The following is an 18,503-nucleotide window of genomic DNA, read 5'->3' on the forward strand; positions in this document are numbered from 1 at the left end:
CAAAAAATTGATTTTTAGGCCGTTGAGAGATGCAAATAAGAGCCTAGTTAAAGTATGCTAGTGTAAGTCCCAAGAACTTTCACGTGCAGGTCTAACAAAGGTCCAAGCAGAGAGACTGTTTTGCAGGCATGGGTCATTGATAAATGACAAGCTTAACAAGAAGTCCAAACAGTCTCATTGGTCTACTGTAAGATCATTACCTTAAGACAACAAAAAATAATGGGTCATATTGTCAATTTGATTCCTCCAGGGATGAATGGAGCCCCTGTTGATATGGTGCAAAAAGAGAAGTAAGAATGCCCACTAGAAAAGGGTGTCTGCACTGAGTTCCCAGTGACTGCAATGGCTGAGTCACAGTGCATTCTTGGACATGCAGGGGAGTTTTAGCAGGAAACCGCCTACCACTTTATTTACAGCTCCACTTCAACTACGCCATTCGACTCAGCTCAGTAGATGATTTTTATCACTCTAGATGTTGTGGATGCATTTGCAGAGAGACACTTTCCAAAAGGCCACACATGTTTAGCGTTGGTTTTTCATGAGGTTTCTATATATTCACTTCAGATGGAAGAAATACTGCCCCTTCTACCCCCAGTAGAAGGGGCACTCCATCTCCATCCACTCTGATTTGTCTGAGCCGTACCTGGCCTGCATGCATGCTTTGCATTGCTGAACTGTATCTGTTTAGAAACTAGCATATGCTGTCATGCACAAAAGCACTTATCTTCAAAATTTGAACAATTCTGGTGTCTCATCATTAGTCTTAAGTAAGGCAGGAGCTCAAAGATCCAGAATCGGTTGGGGGAACCATAGTTCTGCCAGCCTATCCTGCCTCAATTCAGTGATCTCTACATTCAGCACCTGGAGATGGAGTTCTGCTCGCCCACATACAGCACATTATCTTTCTGGCAACTAACATAACTAAAACAACAATAAGTTTTTATCAAAAAAACATTCTGGAATGCTAGCAAAGTTTCTTTCTATACCCTTCTTCTTTGTAAAATACAGAATTATCTATAGAAAACTGTGTTAAAAAAATGTAAGTGCACATTCCAGCCCTTAAAATTTAGACAGGGCCTTCCTTGTCTTTTCCTGCAAATTCTGTCCTAGTTTTGTGAAAGAGTTAAGATCACACATTTCACCAGCACCCCTGCATCGCTCAGTGTACAAATGTATGAGTGGGCAGATTTCAGGTTGCGTATGCAAATGTAAATCTGATATTGCCCAATTTTTCAGTTCTTGGCTTTGTAAACCACATAACATCAGTGCAGCGTGCGCGCCAGCGTGCAAGACGGGAGGAAGGCTGTGGTATGTGCTGTACTGAAGTGCAAACTGCTAATTAGGAGAACAGAAGAGGAAATGGGGTAATGATTCTCTGGAACAGTGATGGGGTCTCTATAGAGCCTCATGATTGCACCAAAATCCCATTTTCAGAGGGAATGGCTGCTGAATCCCTGGTGATGAGGCCTTGTCTCCATTCATGGAGTGCTCCCTGTCATAGTAAACCCAGCAGAGTACAACACCACGACACAGACCCTCCCAAATCTGCTTCTTCCTGCACAAGCATGCCATCGTATTTCCCCAGCCCTGAAAAAGGAAGCTGGGAGGAGATAAGGGAAGAGACATAAAGACAAGAAAATACTTCAGTTGGACCCATTTCTCTCTGCGTATACCAGTACACAGAAAAGTTTATGCAAATCAGAATCAGCCACAGGACTTCTGGGAAGTTGCCAGTGACACTCTCAGTGTCTCAAAGTTAAGGTATGAGTGAAATTAAGAGAGGGAAGTCTCTTAAAGCTGTTTCTAAATAGCCAGTAGAAACATCCAGTTCTATCCAGCAGCAACTGCTTTGGCAACCTACATTGGAAGCTTTGGACACCACTTTTTCTTTTATATGCTGCACAAAACTCTGCTTGTGGCTCATCTTTTAAAACCGGATTCAGCTCTAGCCCTGCCCTTCAAGCACACATTTGAGAGATCATCATACGCAGAGCACAGAAAGAATGCTGAATGAATCACAGGAGATGATCTATTTGCCAAAGATTTGCAGGTGGTACCATTCTTGGTATTTTATGCAGTGGGTCTGTCACATGAAGAGGATTCATGTGTGATCTGAAACAACTCAATGAGCACAACACTGTAAAAACCAATAGGTTTACCTCCCCAGTCTCAAGTCTAGTGTTTCCCTCTCCCCCCCCAAATCACACCACTCCTACCCTTCTACCACCATCGCAACCACATGTTGGCACAAAATGAACAGAAAATAACCACACTCAGATCTGCCTGCCACCCGCTAGTGGAAACTGGGAATTCACTGGAATTCAGGGAACTGGAGGCAGGTCACATGCATTACACCCTTGATACCACAATTTATCTGCACAGTTGATATTTCAGAGTTTCATGTATGTTGTTCAGTTTCCCTGAAATTAACCTTTAAAAAAAAAGAAAACCCCAGAGTCTTTCAGGGGGATCAGAAACCAATTTCAGGAAATACTACCAACTTTGATGGTAAATGCAGCCACTGAGAGTAAATGCATTCTTGTGTGTGTGTGTGTTTGTGTGTGCATATCAGACTAAGTTTTTTATTGAGTTTCGTACAGAAACAGAGAAAGAAAAGTGTAGAATGCTACGCAACTTACTGCTGGAATGCCACATTGCTATATATTTCAGACTTATCAATGGTGAACTATTTTTAGTATGGCCCATGAGCAACCAAGAAGTGAGGACTTTTTTTTTTTCCAATGCTTGATCCAGGCAAGCTGCTTTTTCCAGCCCTGACACCTGGAGCCCTCCAGTGCAGGGATCCCTTGGCATTGCTCCACTGGCACAGCACACAGCCTTGCCCTGGGCTTCCTCAGTCTGCAGCCCAACAGGACTGCGCGAGGGAAAACGGGACACTAAGAAAGTGAGAGTAAAATATGCGAGGAATATAAAGCGAGAATGAAGGGAGGAAAATGGATGGAGTTAGGTGGTATCCTTTCAGATAATTCAAAATTTGTAACACAAATGTATCTAGAAGTGAGCTTCAAATGTCTTTGGTTTTCATCTCTTCAAAAATAAGCTATTTTTAGCAGTAAAGCTAAGGTCTGGACCCCACTGCTCTATTCTGAGTGCAGATCTGCTTCTCCATTTTACTGAAAACATCTACTTGGAGATCTTTGCCCAACTGCCACTCACAGCATTTTGGATGCAGAAGTCAAGTCTAATGTAAAGTCACGTTTGCATCCTTCCATAGCCACAGCATATCCATCACATTCCTGTTAAAGAACCAGCACATACTACAGAACAGAATGTTTACCTTGCTCAACAAAGAAAAAAAATCCTGAGAAACATCCTGAGATCACAGACATTGTACCACTGTTACTGTGTTTATATACTACTATAACTGGAAATCTTCTGAAGGGCTCTGATGAAGCTCCTGCCAAGCCTTTAGCAAAGAAATCTAAACTCACAAAAGATTTCCTCCTGACCAAAGCATATACTGTAAGTATGGACTTGGGAAGATACCGGAGCATATTTAATGTACCCAGAAATTCTGGGTCTCTAGCAGGCCTCTGAAGCTAGGCAAAGCTCTCAGGATGTGCAGGACCTTGCCTGTAAGTGTGTGCTCCACCTTTGCCATGTGGAAGTCACAGCACTCCATGAGCATGAGAAAGGGACTGACTAACGGGAAAATCTATACTCCTTGTTAGCATTTTAACCTTTCCTTATAGACTCAGGGAGAGAGGATGTAAACCTATTTATATGGGAAATCATGGGAGAGAGTACAGTATTTAAATTCACATTCATAAGTTTATTGGTATTTCCTGGTAGTATTGTAGTAGCTGCTTAATTGCATCTGTTTGCCTATAAAAGTTCTTGAGGGAAAATGCCCCAACACGTGACATTTGAAGAAAAATATCTGCTTTCTCTTGACAAGTTATCACCCAGCTAATCTGAGTTTTTATACTGGTGATTAGAGAAATCTAATTACGGAACTTCAGCTTAGAGATATAGTAAAACAGCAATCCCCTGAGGGCTGCATTAATTTATGTTGGATGGGGCTGTAATATCAGGAATATACAGACCATTCTGTTTAGAAGTAAACCCAGAAAGTCATGGATGTAGTTTTGGTACTGCTGCAGTACCAGGTTACTCAGGCCATACTCCAAGTCATGGTATGAGACAGAGACAGAACAGGACAGCTGGAGCAAAGAACTAAAGAGAAGTACAAATTTAAAATGTTGTCATACAAGAATAGCTCCAGCCACCTTACCAAAAGGTTTTTCTGTGAGTAAAGTTGTATTAGAATGACTTGTGGTTTGAGGTCATCATATGTCACTACTCATACATTCAATAAGTTTTTGAAGGTCACCTTGGCAGGCTTAATTAAATTTGTGTATGTGACTAAGTCTAATGCTTCCTCTAGACTCATTATCAGACATTTTACCAGTATTTTGACGTTATTATGAACTGAAATAGATCTGCAATTGAAATACAGCATAGCATTTCTTTCCAGTTTAAGATTGCTGATAATAGAACTTCTCACAGTGTCAGAGGACAAAGCTGCCCTTAAAAAGTGAGTTACCACAGATGTCAAACCTCCCGACGAGCAATTCAGTGAGATGTCTCCAGAACTCCAGCAGGAAATCCTCCAGGCTGGGCACTCTTCCCACATTCATATTCTCAACCACCTGATTTACTGACAGGGGACATCAAGGCCTGCATGCTAAACTACACTAATTTTACATAATGTAGTATGTCTTCTTAATTAATCCAAAAGCATGTGTGGTGAGGTCTGTATCTAACTAATATAGATCCTTCTAAAATTAGAGAATGCTTCATTAATATAGTTGGATGATGTTTCTAATTTACCACTTTAATGACAGATGCCAAAAATTCTACATTTAAAGGACTTTTATTTTGTGTCACAAACTGCCAGCTTATCCTCCTGATTCCTAGAAATTCTGCTGGAGTTGGCATATGGTGAAGGTAATCTATTCTGAACACAACTTGTTGACTTCACATGTAAAATTGGCTGAGGTTTGCAATAAATCTGGAGAGGGAGAATATCTGAGAAAAAAATCCTGTTCTTTTTCCACAAAAGCAATTATGGTGGTTTTTTTTTTTTTTTCCTCTCCTTTTCTTGGCAAATGAGGAATTAATATTTGTATTCTGAAGTAGGCTGTTGAGCCACCTGTCAGGACCTATCCTTTCTCCAGGGACAGAGGAGGAACAGAAATCTGGCTAATTTCGCAATACTTTGGAAACTGAGAAATTAAAATTCATATTAGCTATTTCTTGCCTAGATCTTTGCAGACATATGTTACATAACTAGCCAAGGCCATAAGACAATATTAAAATCTATATAGGATCTATCCATACAGTAGAATAAAAGATGCACATTCACCAGTTTCTATTTGTTGGGTATAGGAGTTCTTAGATACTGCAGGACCCTAATATATTCTATCATCATAAGAGTTTGGGTGGTTTATGATTTTGAGATTTAACTGCAAAAAAGATCTGACAATTAAGATAGATTACAATCACAGTAGGAATACGGAGGTCAGCATGCCATGCAGTAGGCAAGCCCACAAAAGATGTTTTCTGAAGGCTGAGTATTAATGGTGATTTATTCAGATCCAGGCTCAATGACTTCAAGTATTAAAAATCCAACCAAGTATGACTGTCTACCTGGATCTGGATGAGAAGCTGTAACGTACTGCTATGCCATCACCTGATTTCTCAGCTTCCTATGGGCTACTTCTGTCTCCTATAATAGCACTCTATTGGTCTTTGTTCACTTTAAGAACAAGAGCACTTTTTTCCTTTTAATTTGGACTACTGAGTCTCTCTGTATTCAAGGAAATAGAATGGAGATTTGGGTCCATTTGACAGTATTAAGAATACATTTTAACCAGTTTCTGTGGACTGAAAACCAAAGGTGAGGGAACATTTGTCATGTGCTCCACCCCACCCCAACCATAAAAATCTCCTCATGTGGTGATTATGCCCATGAATGAAATGCATCAGAAACTGATTCCGCAACCTTTGAATTATTTCAGCAGAAGCTCAGCATTTGCATGTGGTTTGAATAGATGGAATCATGGGAGTACCAGAAAGGGCATCAACACCATTCACCTGCAGCAGCAAATGCAAATTTGTAGTCACATAAATCATGCAGAACACAATCTAAACAGGCATTGAAAACAAGGGGAAGTGGTAGAAAATGCCTGTAAGAATGGGAAACTGTAAGAGCAGAGGGTAAAGAGACCATTAAAATGGTAATAAAGAGACACTGGAGGCCTTTTTGGATTATGAATTGATGTTTTGCTTGATGTCATCAAGGTTCCCACTCAAAAATAATTTTTCCCCAAAGCTTATGACCTCTCCTGTGGTCTCTTTTACAGTCAGCTGCCCCTTCCCATATTACCTGGATATATAACCGCCTGAGGACTCTAACTGCATGTACACACAGTAACCTTGGCTCCAAAACCCACAGCACAGTTCAGTGCCATGGCTGATTTTCCTGTGCCATGTTACCAGTCTCAGGGGCTTGGGATCTGAAAAGACATGAGAACAGGGAACTGGAGAAACAGAGAATGTGGCTTCAACAGCAAGGGAGAGAGTTGCCAGGGCAGCGAGGGAGGCAGTAGAAAGGGAGCAGAGGTCTGTACCGGCTTACTTTGGAAAGGATCACTCAGGTATTGCAGTAGACAGACTGAAGTATAATTAGCAACTGGCTCTGAAAATCAAGGTCTACGATGCTCCAGCCAGCACTGAAACCTCTGTAGTCTAGTAAGTGTATCTGGAAGCCAAACTACCTTCATATGGTTCTGCTTTAAAATATCCAGTTCAGTATTTATAGCAGCAGTTCCCCTGTCTGCATGGCAGCCTGCTACCTCTGCAATTAGCACCGACTTTCTTTTTAGGGATGCAGAGTTCCTCCATCAGTTGTGGGGTATTCCCATACATACACACACATACAACCAAGCCACACAAATCTCTCATTCATATGAAAAAAACACCAGAAAGCAGGCTGCCCTTTCACAACACTTTTACCAACAATTTGAGGCTTTCCTTTTTTTTTTTTTTTTCACTCAACTAATTACCAAGAAGGATGTCTAAACTACTGAAATGTGGAAAACCCAAACCACATTTTTGTATGCTTAACTGTTCAGCGTTTGAATTCATGAGACTAATGCGAATCTTGATTTGACTTAGTTAATAAAAGAACTTCCACTGAACATCAGAGAGGGTCCATTTAGTCTGGCCTCAAGGGAACAAGGAACTAACGTAATTTAAAATAAACAATTCCAGAATAGCCAGCTTAGAAAGAAACTTTCCTCATAGCCTCAGACAGTTAATTTATTATTTATATAACAGTTTATATCTCTTAGAGAAATACATTTCAGACAATTTGAACTATTCAAAGGAACTTATAGGAGGGAAAGGCTCAACTCTTACTCAGTTAAGTACACAGTTAAGCTTAATTTGCTCAACTTTCAAAAGCCACAGGTTTTCATCCTAGCCAGTAGATGTGCACTTTCTCACAACTAATACCCACAGCAATCCTTTTTAGAAAACAAACCCAGCTAATTTCTGTCATCTATCCTAGCTGGATGGGATCTGGTTTGTATATTATCCGCAGAACAGCACAAATTCCTGTTCAGACAGAAAGTACTAATTCTGTACCGGATGGCTAGCCCTTTTTCTAGGTATTAGGCATGATGCTTATCAATGCTTCATAACAAATTGGTGACATCTCAAAATATATTTTGTTCTTGGCATAATGACTGGTGTATGCTGTGACAACTGTGCCATACATATGTTGTTCTTCAGTGATATCTAGCATGATAATTAACATCAGTGTAAAGCGAGTCATTTTTATAGCCATTTTACCTGGAAGTAAATGACTTAAAAGGGTAAGAGGATGAGCTGTATTCATTAGGCCCACTTTATTATCTCTTAACTTAGAAAATGATAGTATGGATAGTAGGGAAATAGAGATGTCTAGTCACAACAGTTAGATCTTTAGCGTATGTCCCATTTAAATACGTCAAACTCTGACCTTAATACCTAGTTAAAGTTGGTGACGGAGGTTCACACTTCTCTCAGTGATGGTGGTTTCAGTGCATCTGAAAGCAGACTCAGAAACAATGTGGTGTCTAATTTACTTGCAAAATCAAAGAATTCCGATTTCAGGGGTTTCATTTAAATGAAAATTCAGATTCTGGAGAAGAAAACAAAACCCACTAAAACAGGAAGGATGGTATTGTGGTTAAGTTTCTAGTATGGGGCTCTGAAGACCTGAATTATGTTCCATTCCTAGCCCTTCTGCAGACTATCTTGCTCTGTGACTTTAAGCAAATCACTGAATCTCTTGGTGCTTCAGTTCCCCTTTTCTAAAGATGATGTTGCTGATTTGGTCAGTTTAGAGCTACCATTTACAATAGGGGCACAAGAGAGGCTCTAATCTCAAAACACTAATAGTAAAATATGTAACCCTATTTACTTGAACCGCTCTTACAAGAAAATAGTAATTTATTAGACTTGGAAAACTATTTTGATTACTCATTGACAAGTGTCTTCATAACAATAACACAATTGATCTGATTTAATATTCCCATATTAATTCCCACACTGATCACCTACTTACTATACCAAATCCTAAACAACATGCTATTCCACAGACAACTGGCCTGCCAATTAATCCAGCTTCTATTCTCAAAATGCTTCTATTCTCAAAAATTAGGAGCAAGGCTGAAATTGGGAGTGTCTGCTGACTTTCTAAGCCTTTCAATTTTTTTGATTTTTTTTTTTCCCCTCAGAGGACTGTCCCTGCAGGGGGGATGAATTCAGCAGGGTGTGGAGTGCCCCATAAGGGAATTTGTATTGGGAAATACCATACACGGTATCACAACCTCCTCCCTCTTGGTGGTTTCACAGGGTGAGGAAAGGCTTGAAGCATAAATAAAGGAAGCTCTGCCTGCATTACACTGCTGCTAGTAGGGTGAAGAGTGTGGTTTTTGAAAATCAAACAGGCAAATGTCTCCTGTATCCCCAACAGATACAGTACTCCCCTACCTTCAAAACCGTCTCCAGAAGAATGTTTTTTTTCCCTTGCTGCCTCCTGGCAGACCTCTCCTGGCATCCATATTCCCAGTGCTTTCTGAACAGATTCCCTCTAGCCTTTGCCCTGTTTCTAGCCAGTAAGCTGTGCTCCTGCTGCACAAATGCCTAGCGATTCCTCTGAATGTTCTGTCATTTTCCAAGCCAATGTTCACAAAACAGGGGTAAGGACTTTTAACAAAAGCCGAGTTTGTTCTTTATCCGAGCCTTCAGAGATTTATTGATACAACCCTTCAGATCAAAAGCATTTACTTTCCTGCCCCAAGAAACAAGGGAGAAGGGGGTATGGGATAATGTCTCCCAATCATTTTCTTTCTCCCCAGACTTTGCCTTTCTTTTCTGAGACCATCAGCAGGGAAGAAAGGGAACACAGTTTGTTTCTCCACTTGAAATGGTACTTTGTGAAGAGGAGAAAAAAAGGCATTTCACAAGGAAGGCTTTACTTTACCAAACAGACTCTAATTCACCTTGCAATAAGCAGTAAGTGCTCATTAAGCTGTGACAGAGCACATGTCAGAATCATCTGAACTGGCAGCAGCGCTTTCAACTTCAGTTGTTTCTAGAGACCTTCTTTCGATGTGTGCTCTGCCCAGCAGCTCTGCCCTGGCTCCAGATTTACACCTTGCCCTCTGCTGGGTAGTGTAACTCTGTTTTACCCACCCCTGCTGGGATGGAGCTCTGTTCAAGGCCTGGATTACGGGGGTTTTAAGTAGAGGGAGAGGAGGTGAGAAAGGAAACAGAAGGATGAGAAGGGAGGGTTGCAAAAGGAAACATGAGTGGATAAAACTGAAGATATCCCAAGAAAGCTCATCTTGTGGGACCCTCAAGTCTAAAACCCCAGGTCTTCTATCACAAAATCTTCACTCACTGTACAAATCTCCTTCACACGTTACGATTGATGCCCACCTCTCCTGGGCAAGTCTTTTTAAGGCACCTTATGGAGCACCCCAGACCACACTCATGGTGATCCACATAGAGATGGTATCAAACTCCATAAGCAGCAGCCTGACGCACTTGACTTTTGATGTCCAAGCTGGCAAACTCACTCCATCACTCTCCTCAGCGTCTGGGAGCTCACCTACCTATTCGAGCCCTGCCAAGCTCTGAAGTTTTGCAACTATTATTACCACATTCCTGCTCAATGAAGAAGACTTTTTGGACAGACGCTTTGTCAGCTGCGCTACATGGCAGACAGACTGCACGTGCACCTGGAGGATCTTTCCTTCCCCTGTGATCTTACAAAATTAAAAATTACATGAGAGTGGAACAGCTTTCCTGGCACGCCTACAGCAACCTGCAGCCAACCTCCATCTCATCTGAAAAACACTTGTATCACTGTGCTGCATTACAGCCCTGCCGTGCTCCACTCCTTAAAGCCACAGTAATGGATGGCAGGAGCCAGTGGTGCAGTAGCAGGAAGGGAGCTTGCTGGGCGCCTCAGGGGCTAGGTGAGGACTTAAGAGGATCTGAGCTGTACTTTTGGCTGATTTACCTTATTGTGACACATTAAGCACTTCAAACCTCTTTTCTCTGGAGAGGTGTCAGGGAGGAACAGGACTTTGTCTTGCCTAAGTAGACTTTAAGCTACTAAGGGGCAAGGCCTGCTTGTACTACCTGTCTGAACATGCACAGTGCCTTACACAAAACAGCCACTGAATCTACTTGCTGCCTGGAGCGCGCTGCACCAGAGCAGACAGTGACAAAACATTTCTCGCTATTGCATGTTCAAATTCTAAAGTAAGTTTCAGTTCCACCATTCCTTCATGCTTTTGTTTTACACAGAAAAGCAGCTGAGCTTCCCTCCCCCAGCTGCTTATGCCAAATGTTAGCTTAAGCTCAGTTACTCAAAAAGATTTTGAAAGAGGATTCTGAGTGAATCTCTGTGCCAGTTCTTAAAATTAATGACGAGCTCTGTTTCTCCAAATTCACAACAACTATACTATCACATGACAGAACATATGCAGTAAATTTTGGTGTCTAAAGCATCATCAGAAATTTCTAGGTTCACCTACTGTAGACTGGCTGCAGATCACTGTAAGGCACTGTATAGCCATCAGGATAGTTCAGTCTATGATCACACTGGATTTTGAAAAGAATATTCATTCTCAAAGCAGGAAATACGTTCCCTCAACTTCATCCCAAAGGACAACTCATAAGTCCTTCCCAACCCCTGTCCCCTTAATAATTTGACAGAAACACTTCCCTTCCATTGTCACAAAGCATCGTGTTGACTGCAAGGGGAAAAACATCCTCTCTCTACTCCTGATGTAAAGAAGCATTCTGGCTGCAAAACCCATATGTCATACTGCATGCCCCCAAATGCACGTGCTGTGGAAGCAATGCATTCAGGTCTTGATTCCAGATTCAAGTCAGTGGAATTCTTCACAAAGTTTCTGCATTTTTGCACTTGCCTACATAGATGAAGTACTGCACAAGGCATGTATTAGGGCACTTGGCTTCCAAAAAAGACAAGGAATAATCAGAAGAAATGCTTCTTGGTCTTTTAAACAGATGTTGGTTACTACTTTAAGAAACATCCTCTTTGGAAGAAAGCACACTTTACTGGAGCCTGCTTAAGGGAGCACATAGACACTGGTTTGGTACTTGAGGTTTCAAATCTCCCTCTGGGAGAGCAGAACAGCATCCCAAGCCTCCTGCACTGACTGCTGGTGAGGTTAAAAATACAGCCGGGGATTTGAACAGTTACTTTTAAAACTGATTACCCTGTAGAAAACCCCAGGGAAATTCTGTTTTGAGAACTCAAAACTCTGTGTAGCATTTGCACAGCCCTGTCAAAGGAAGGACCATAGAATCTCTGAATGTTTCTCTCACTTTAACGTTAATATTGGTCTAAATTTGCTCCCCTTCTTGGACATTTAAGTTATACATTAGGTCCTCTCACCTGTTCTGTCCATGCTGACCTGTTAGCTTTGAGGACAGCAGCTATCTTCACGTTAAAACTTCCCGCGTTGGTTGCTCGCTCACTTTCCTTGTCATTTTTTCCCCACGTTTTGAGCTAGCTGCCAGGTCAGAGCCTTGTTCATCACCTGCCTCTAGCGTCCCCTCGCCTGCCTTGGGGCTCAGAGCAGTCTTGTGCCCGGGCAGCACCTCCTGCCGGGCCGGGCCCCCTCTGCACCCGCGCCCGGCCGCTCCCCACGGGCGCTTCCTGCGCCGCCGCTCCGCTGGGGCTGCCCGGGGGAAAAAACAAAACCAAAACCAACCAAACAACAAAAAACCCAAGGAAAAAAGAGTAAAACCAGATTTAGTCAGTCAGAAGAAACGGGGCACCCGAGGCCAAAGACCAGCACCAGAGCGGAGCGGGGAGCCCGGGGGGGCACACGCCGCAGCCCCCCCGCCCGGGCCCTGCACCGGGGCAGCGCCTGCCCGCGCCCGGCGGCACCGGGGGCTGCCGCGCCGGCTCCGGGCGCGCTCCGCGGGATGCCCGGGCACTTAGGCTCGGCTTGACTCGGCTGGGCTCGGCTTGGCTGGGCCGTGACTCATTTGGAAAGTGAAAGTGAAGCGGCGGCCACGTGTTTTCGGAGAAGGCGGGGGAGGAGCCGGCAGAAAAGCGCCGCGGCGTTAAATAGAAAGCAGAGGCGATGCGGGGACCCAGAGCGCTGGAGGTGCCGCCCGCCCGCCCGCCCCGCGGGAGCCGCGGCTCGCTGCGGCGCCAGGCAGGGCCCCCGCGCGGAGGATGCTCAGCCGCCCGCCGGAGCCACCACTAGCACCGGCACCGGACCCGGCCGCCGGACCCGGCGCGCCCCTGTCCGCAGCCCGCGCGTATGCTGCGCGCCCCGGGGACGGTCCCCGTCCGCGGCGCCCCGCGCGAAGGTAAGGGGGGGTCCCGCCAGCCGCGCCGGAGCGCTGCCGCGCCGCGGGGAGGAGAGGTCAGCCTTGGGAGGCACGGCCGGGGAGCCCTGCCTGTTGTGCAAGAGCCTGGTGGCTTGGGGGGGTTTGCCTGGTTTTGTGTGTTTTGGTTTTTGGGTTTTTCTTTCCCCTCCCTTTTTGGCTCAGTGTCCGTGCTCAAGACGGAGCTCTCGTGTCTGGCATAAACCAGGGGGAACGCCAGTGAAGCGAACCCGCGGTGGGTTTTGCACGGCACCGCCTTCCTCCGAGGACCCCGCGCCCTCGCTCCGCGGGGGGAACCGGAGCAGCCCCGGGCCGGAGCGCGGCGGGCGGGCGCCGGGGCCGGGCCGGGCCGGCGGAGCCGAGGCACCTTGTACCGGCCGCCAGCTCTGGCTTTCGGGCTCTAAGACTGGCGTGCCCCGCGCTGTGCCCTTTGGAAACGCACCGCAAACTCTTTCTTGGCTATGGACGGCTCCTGCTAGGGAGCCCTGCGATTTTTACATCTCGGGCTTAGAGGTTATTTCTCACCAGCGTGCCCTGAAATTTAATTTTTTGTTAACTTTAAATACTGCGCGATAATCCTGGCTCAGTAATTGGAAAAACTGACATCAGTTTCCTTTTGGTTGTAAAGAAAGCCCAATGCTACTTTCAGCCTGTTATTTGCCAGCATAAGGATTTTACAACCCTCTGCTGTTTCAGGAGGTAATATGACCTAAATGAAACCAAACATCAAGTTGTTAAATTAGCACAGACAGGAATCCAGCTGCATACTTTCTTTGAAGTCCTCATTAGCATGTTACCCTGAACCGTAAGAGGGCTGAGGGATTCATTTCTGAGAACACTTCAAGGTTTCTCAACAAGCTGCTGCTGCAGATCTATATCTGACTATAGGGATAAATCCTAAAATCTATGCTTGCCAGTAAGGTCAAGGCAGCCAGCGGAGATGTATCGAACCACACTGTCAGAGGTAGACATTTCAGGCCAAACTCATTCCTGGTGCAGTACTGCTAATTCCTTTGAAGTAACACGAGGGATGAATTTAGTCCCTCATGCTGAAAGATATATCAATAGGAAGCAATTTAGATTGGGCCACTTAAAGTGCATGTAATACAAAAAAGAGAGAGAGACTGAGGAGTAATGCTTTAAGGGTTCACAGAGGTTGATTTGTGTATGCTAGTGAGGTTGTAGTGTTGTTGTCCCAAGGGAAAGGTGGGGGAATGGGAAATTGCCTATTATGGCTGAGCCTCAGGTTAACAGGAGAGAGAAAAGTAGTTTTAGGATTACCGTGTAAATTGGCAGTTACAGGCTGCCCTTCCAAGTTACACTTTAGTCACACAATGGCACCTATTCACCTCACCCTCTTCCCCAATTATCCTGAGACATACCCAGCTGCAGAGTTTACATTTCCTTCACCCACTTTCTCGTTTTCACACAATGTACCAAATAATAATGATGTCTGAGTTCTGACGTCTCAGTTGGGATTGGGGAAGGGAAGGAGGGATGTGCAGAGAAACTGGTAAGCCAGCTGTAAAACCTTGTTGCTTTGTTCTCTGAAAACTTGAGCATCTGATGGAGTGTACACAAGATAAGCTCTCACTGAGAGGGTCCTGTCAGCTGACTCACTCTCGGTCCTGATATGCCTCTGTGGGTTCATAGCAGGGAAGCTGCATTATCCTCTGTAGCCACTGATGTCCTTGCTAAATATTTTTGGAGCTTTGGACTTTGTCATAGTGACAGACTGCTAATCTTGTCAGAAAGGGAGCAGTTGTTTGCCCAGTGTAAATTGGCAAATAAATATTTTATTATTTTATAATGGGTGGGAGGCATGTGAATGGAAGACTTGGTCATTCAGAGACTGCAGCCGCTTTTCTCTGGGGATCTCACACTGTGTCTCTTTGGCATTTCAGAATAGCTGCTGGAAAGCTGCCCTGCCGTAGCCGCTGACGCTATGGAAGACCGCATCCGCTGGTCTAGGCTGTAGGATGGTAGCGCACAGCAAGGTGTCAGCAGATAATGCAGTTGCAGCAGACCCGAGATGTCTACTTGACCCTCCAGCACGGGATCGTTCACAGGCTCGAGGCTACCACGGCCCAGGCCGGCCCAGCACTGTGCAGGCACAGAGCAACACGCACTTCCGAACCTTTCGCTCGCAAGCGGATTTTAGTAGCATCACTCGAGCAAGCAGCCTGCTGGATGCCTGTGGCTTCTACTGGGGACCTCTGACTGTCAATGCTGCCCACGAGAAGCTGAAATCTGAGCCTGAGGGCACCTTCCTCATCAGGGACAGCACACAAAAGAATTGCTTCTTTGCCATCAGTGTTAAGACTGCCACTGGGCCCACCAGCATCCGGATAAACTTTCAGACTGGGCGATTCAGCCTCGATGGCAGCAAAGAGACTTTTGACTGTCTTTTTAAGCTGCTGGAACATTACCTAAGCTCGCCGAGGAAGGTACTGGTTACCCCCCTGCGCAAAGTCCGTGTGCAGCCCTTGCAGGAGCTCTGCCGGAAGAGCATTGTGAAGACTTTTGGAAGAGAGAACTTAAACCAGATTCCTCTCAATCCTGTTTTAAAGGACTATCTGAAATCCTTCCCATTTCAGATATAAGTACAGCATTAACTGTATAGGGACACACGAGAGATGTGTAAAGAAATCCAGCTTCCTGGGTTTTTAAACATGTTTGACAGTGAGCAAACTTATTTTTGTAGCAATTTACTGTATTTTGGGATGGAACCTGAACACTTGACTTCTTATGTTTACAAAAACTGTTTGCACAAACCTGGGGTTTTAAAACCCTGGCATAATTTTTCTGCCAAGCAGAATATTTTATTATTTTATAATATTTTTAATGATATTAACATAATAAACTTTATTGTGAAAGTTTTTAAAAACAGCATCTCTGTTTTTAGTTTTAATGGCTCTGGTACCTATCTTGCTGACAAACTTTAATTGCTAATCGAGAGTGTAAGTGCAGGCAGGTCGTTATGTGGTCCTGCTCTTTATCCTATCAAACTAGTCTGTTTTAGTGCTAGGCCAGCAAACAGAGGATTCCTGCCCCAAAAAGCCTAAAGCAGAAAGATGCAAGTGAGCAGAAAATGTCCTCAGGGTGAATCTGCCCAGGAATCTAGCTCTCTTCTAAATCCATGAGAGCAGGAACAGTGTGTTAAAGACTACAGTGGTACATAGTTTTTGAAAGAGTGAATTGAACCCTTGGCTGGGCTAATTGCACCAACTCTGACTTGCCTTATTTCTTTTAAAAGCTACAAGGCTCTAAGCAAGAAGAGGTTGCTGTCTGATATAACCAAACCACATGAACATCGGTGGGAAAAAGTAAAACTGTCCAGAAAAGCCATCCACACCCTTTAAAAGGCTGTGAGCACTGTATCATTATGATGCATAGGGGAAAGGATAGCTTAGTTCTCTCTTTAAATTGGCATACACAAAATGGTGAAGGTGCAGGCATCTTTAGACTTCAAAAAGGTGCTTCTGGTCTTAAATTCCTGGTGCTCTACAGAGCACAGACTTGGTGTTTTAAAAGACTCTATGACTTAGCTCCATGACAGGATCCAGAAAACATAACCCTATAGATTCACAGTTGTAATTTCTAATGGCTAAGCTGCATTCAGAAAAAAATTAAAACACATTAGACTGTTTTGTAATACCATTTGTAGGAAATGGGTGAAGGTACCACTGGGTTTCTATCTGCTTGTAAAATACAAAATCAGTGCCCCAGAGAGCTGTAACTATGAATGACTTGAGATGCCTAATTTGGCAAAATGTCACCTGCATTATGATAGAGTGATTCTCCCCTCCCCCAAGCATTTCCTGAGATCCATGAAAAGCTGACTTGGAAAACCAGCTGAACCGAATCACTTCAAAGAAGGCACCGAGTCTTTCACAGAAAGGTAGTCTATCAGCACAGATCTATGGTGCTTACAGTAACTGTAAGCAGTAAATGAAGTCATCTGTAGAGTTTGGAAGATAAAAGGTCTCTCCCTCTACTGTAATTGACATTCCTTTTAAAGCTAAAGCCACTTTTAGGAAACATTGAGTATGTGTTATATAGTGTTCCTTACTGAGTAATTTGTTTACTATCATTTACTCTACAAAATCAACTCTTACATCATTGATGTTTCTTTGGAATAAATAGGTTTTCTCCTCAAACATGACTAAGGATCACTCTCAGTGCACTGGACATTGTGAAAAAGGGAAAAAGAAAGAAAGAACATACAGGCAGTATCATGTGACCCTTTACTGTGCTGCTTCCCTAGAAATGTTCTTTGGATGGGTTCTGGATAAGAGTCTCCCAGTTTCCTTGTCAGCCATCCCTGGCTGAGATTAGCAGACAACATTTCTGCTTAATTCTAAAGCTGGAATTAGTTGACAAATGATGCACTTTCCCACAGCAGCTACAAGGATATAAACTGGGGAAGTAATGAATGCTGTGCTATGCAGCACATACCAGAACCAGAGCAGAGCAAAGGGACTGCCTGAATATGAATAGCTTTAAGGAGTTAAATTGGGAAAAAAAAAGTCTTTGTAGGGTGAAGGCTGCCAAACTGGTTTGCTGTCAGCAAAGATTGTTATCCCTTTCCCTGTCCTCTTTTCCCAGCCCCACACAGTAGTATCTTTTAACCCTTCAGGCCCCAAACTAATGACTCTTGCCTTGCTATATAAATGAGTGTCCATCTGACAGCCTTAGTGGTAGAACAAGCACTATGTACCTTAGAAGGCTCTCCACTATCCCTGATAGAAATAAACAAAACTAGACCTAGATATATGGTAAGGGGCTTCCCACTGAGAGGCATGGAATGAAAAGCATAAGGATTGAGCCCATTTAATTTTCTTCCTGGCAGAAACAAACCTACTCTCTCTTTCTCTCTTTTATTGCTTTAGAGTAAATTTTGCAGAAATGATCCATATCCTCCCACATGAAGTGTCTAAATCCCTTCATTTTGTCTTTAATATGAAATGCAAATGTAGGATAGCTCAGGAAAAAATAGAATCAAAACTATGAATAAGGACAAGAAGGTCAGAATTGTATAAAAGGTCTCTTAAGGAAAGAGGAGACAAAGCTGGCTTGTATTTTAAAACTACATATCTTTTTACCTGCCTTATTATTCTTCCCCTTTCTTCCTCTCCTCTCTTTCTCTCTCTCTCTCCAGCAGTGGCCAGACAGATCCTCTTTCTAGCAGGCATATGTAGGTTGCTCCAAAGCAACTAAGAAATCCTAACCACAGTATGTGCGTTCACAATGCCGCTCGGACTTGCCCTCTGTAAGAGCTAATGAAGGGCACTCTAAAACGTATGCTTACCTGTGTGCACTGACTGAAGGACTCTGTCACATCTAAGGGGCATAGTAGGAGTCTCCTGAAGATTTCTGTAGTAATTCCAGCTGTCAAATCTCTCATCCTCCATTTAATAAAGTACCAGCAAGATCAAACAGGGAATTTTCTGTATTCTGCACCTAAAGCAATGGAAACACATAACAGTGAAGTGATTTTAATCCTCCCTGTTAAATAGTACATGAAGACTAGTGTTTCCAGT

General features: G+C 43.7%; 2 protein-coding genes across 2 annotated transcripts in view; one reads left to right on the forward strand and one right to left on the reverse strand.

Moving 5' to 3' along the window:
* CLEC16A (C-type lectin domain containing 16A) overlaps nt 1-18,503 on the reverse strand; it is a 376,293-nt gene that overhangs the window by 208,322 nt on the left and 149,468 nt on the right. The window lies entirely within an intron of this gene.
* Nucleotides 12,702-15,852, forward strand: SOCS1 (suppressor of cytokine signaling 1). Its single transcript, XM_074885787.1, has 2 exons — nt 12,702-12,942; nt 14,865-15,852. Exon 2 carries the CDS (start codon nt 14,940-14,942, stop codon nt 15,561-15,563), a length of 624 nt encoding a protein of 207 aa, XP_074741888.1. The 5' UTR covers nt 12,702-12,942; nt 14,865-14,939; the 3' UTR covers nt 15,564-15,852.

Source organism: Strix uralensis, chromosome 16 (genome assembly GCF_047716275.1).
Source record: "Strix uralensis isolate ZFMK-TIS-50842 chromosome 16, bStrUra1, whole genome shotgun sequence".
In the NCBI taxonomy this organism is placed as follows: Eukaryota; Metazoa; Chordata; class Aves; order Strigiformes; family Strigidae; genus Strix; species Strix uralensis.

Bases quoted from the DNA above. Each gene is read 5' to 3' on its own strand.
- SOCS1 (XM_074885787.1), top strand. From the start codon at position 14,940: ATGGTAGCGCACAGCAAGGTGTCAGCAGATAATGCAGTTGCAGCAGAC.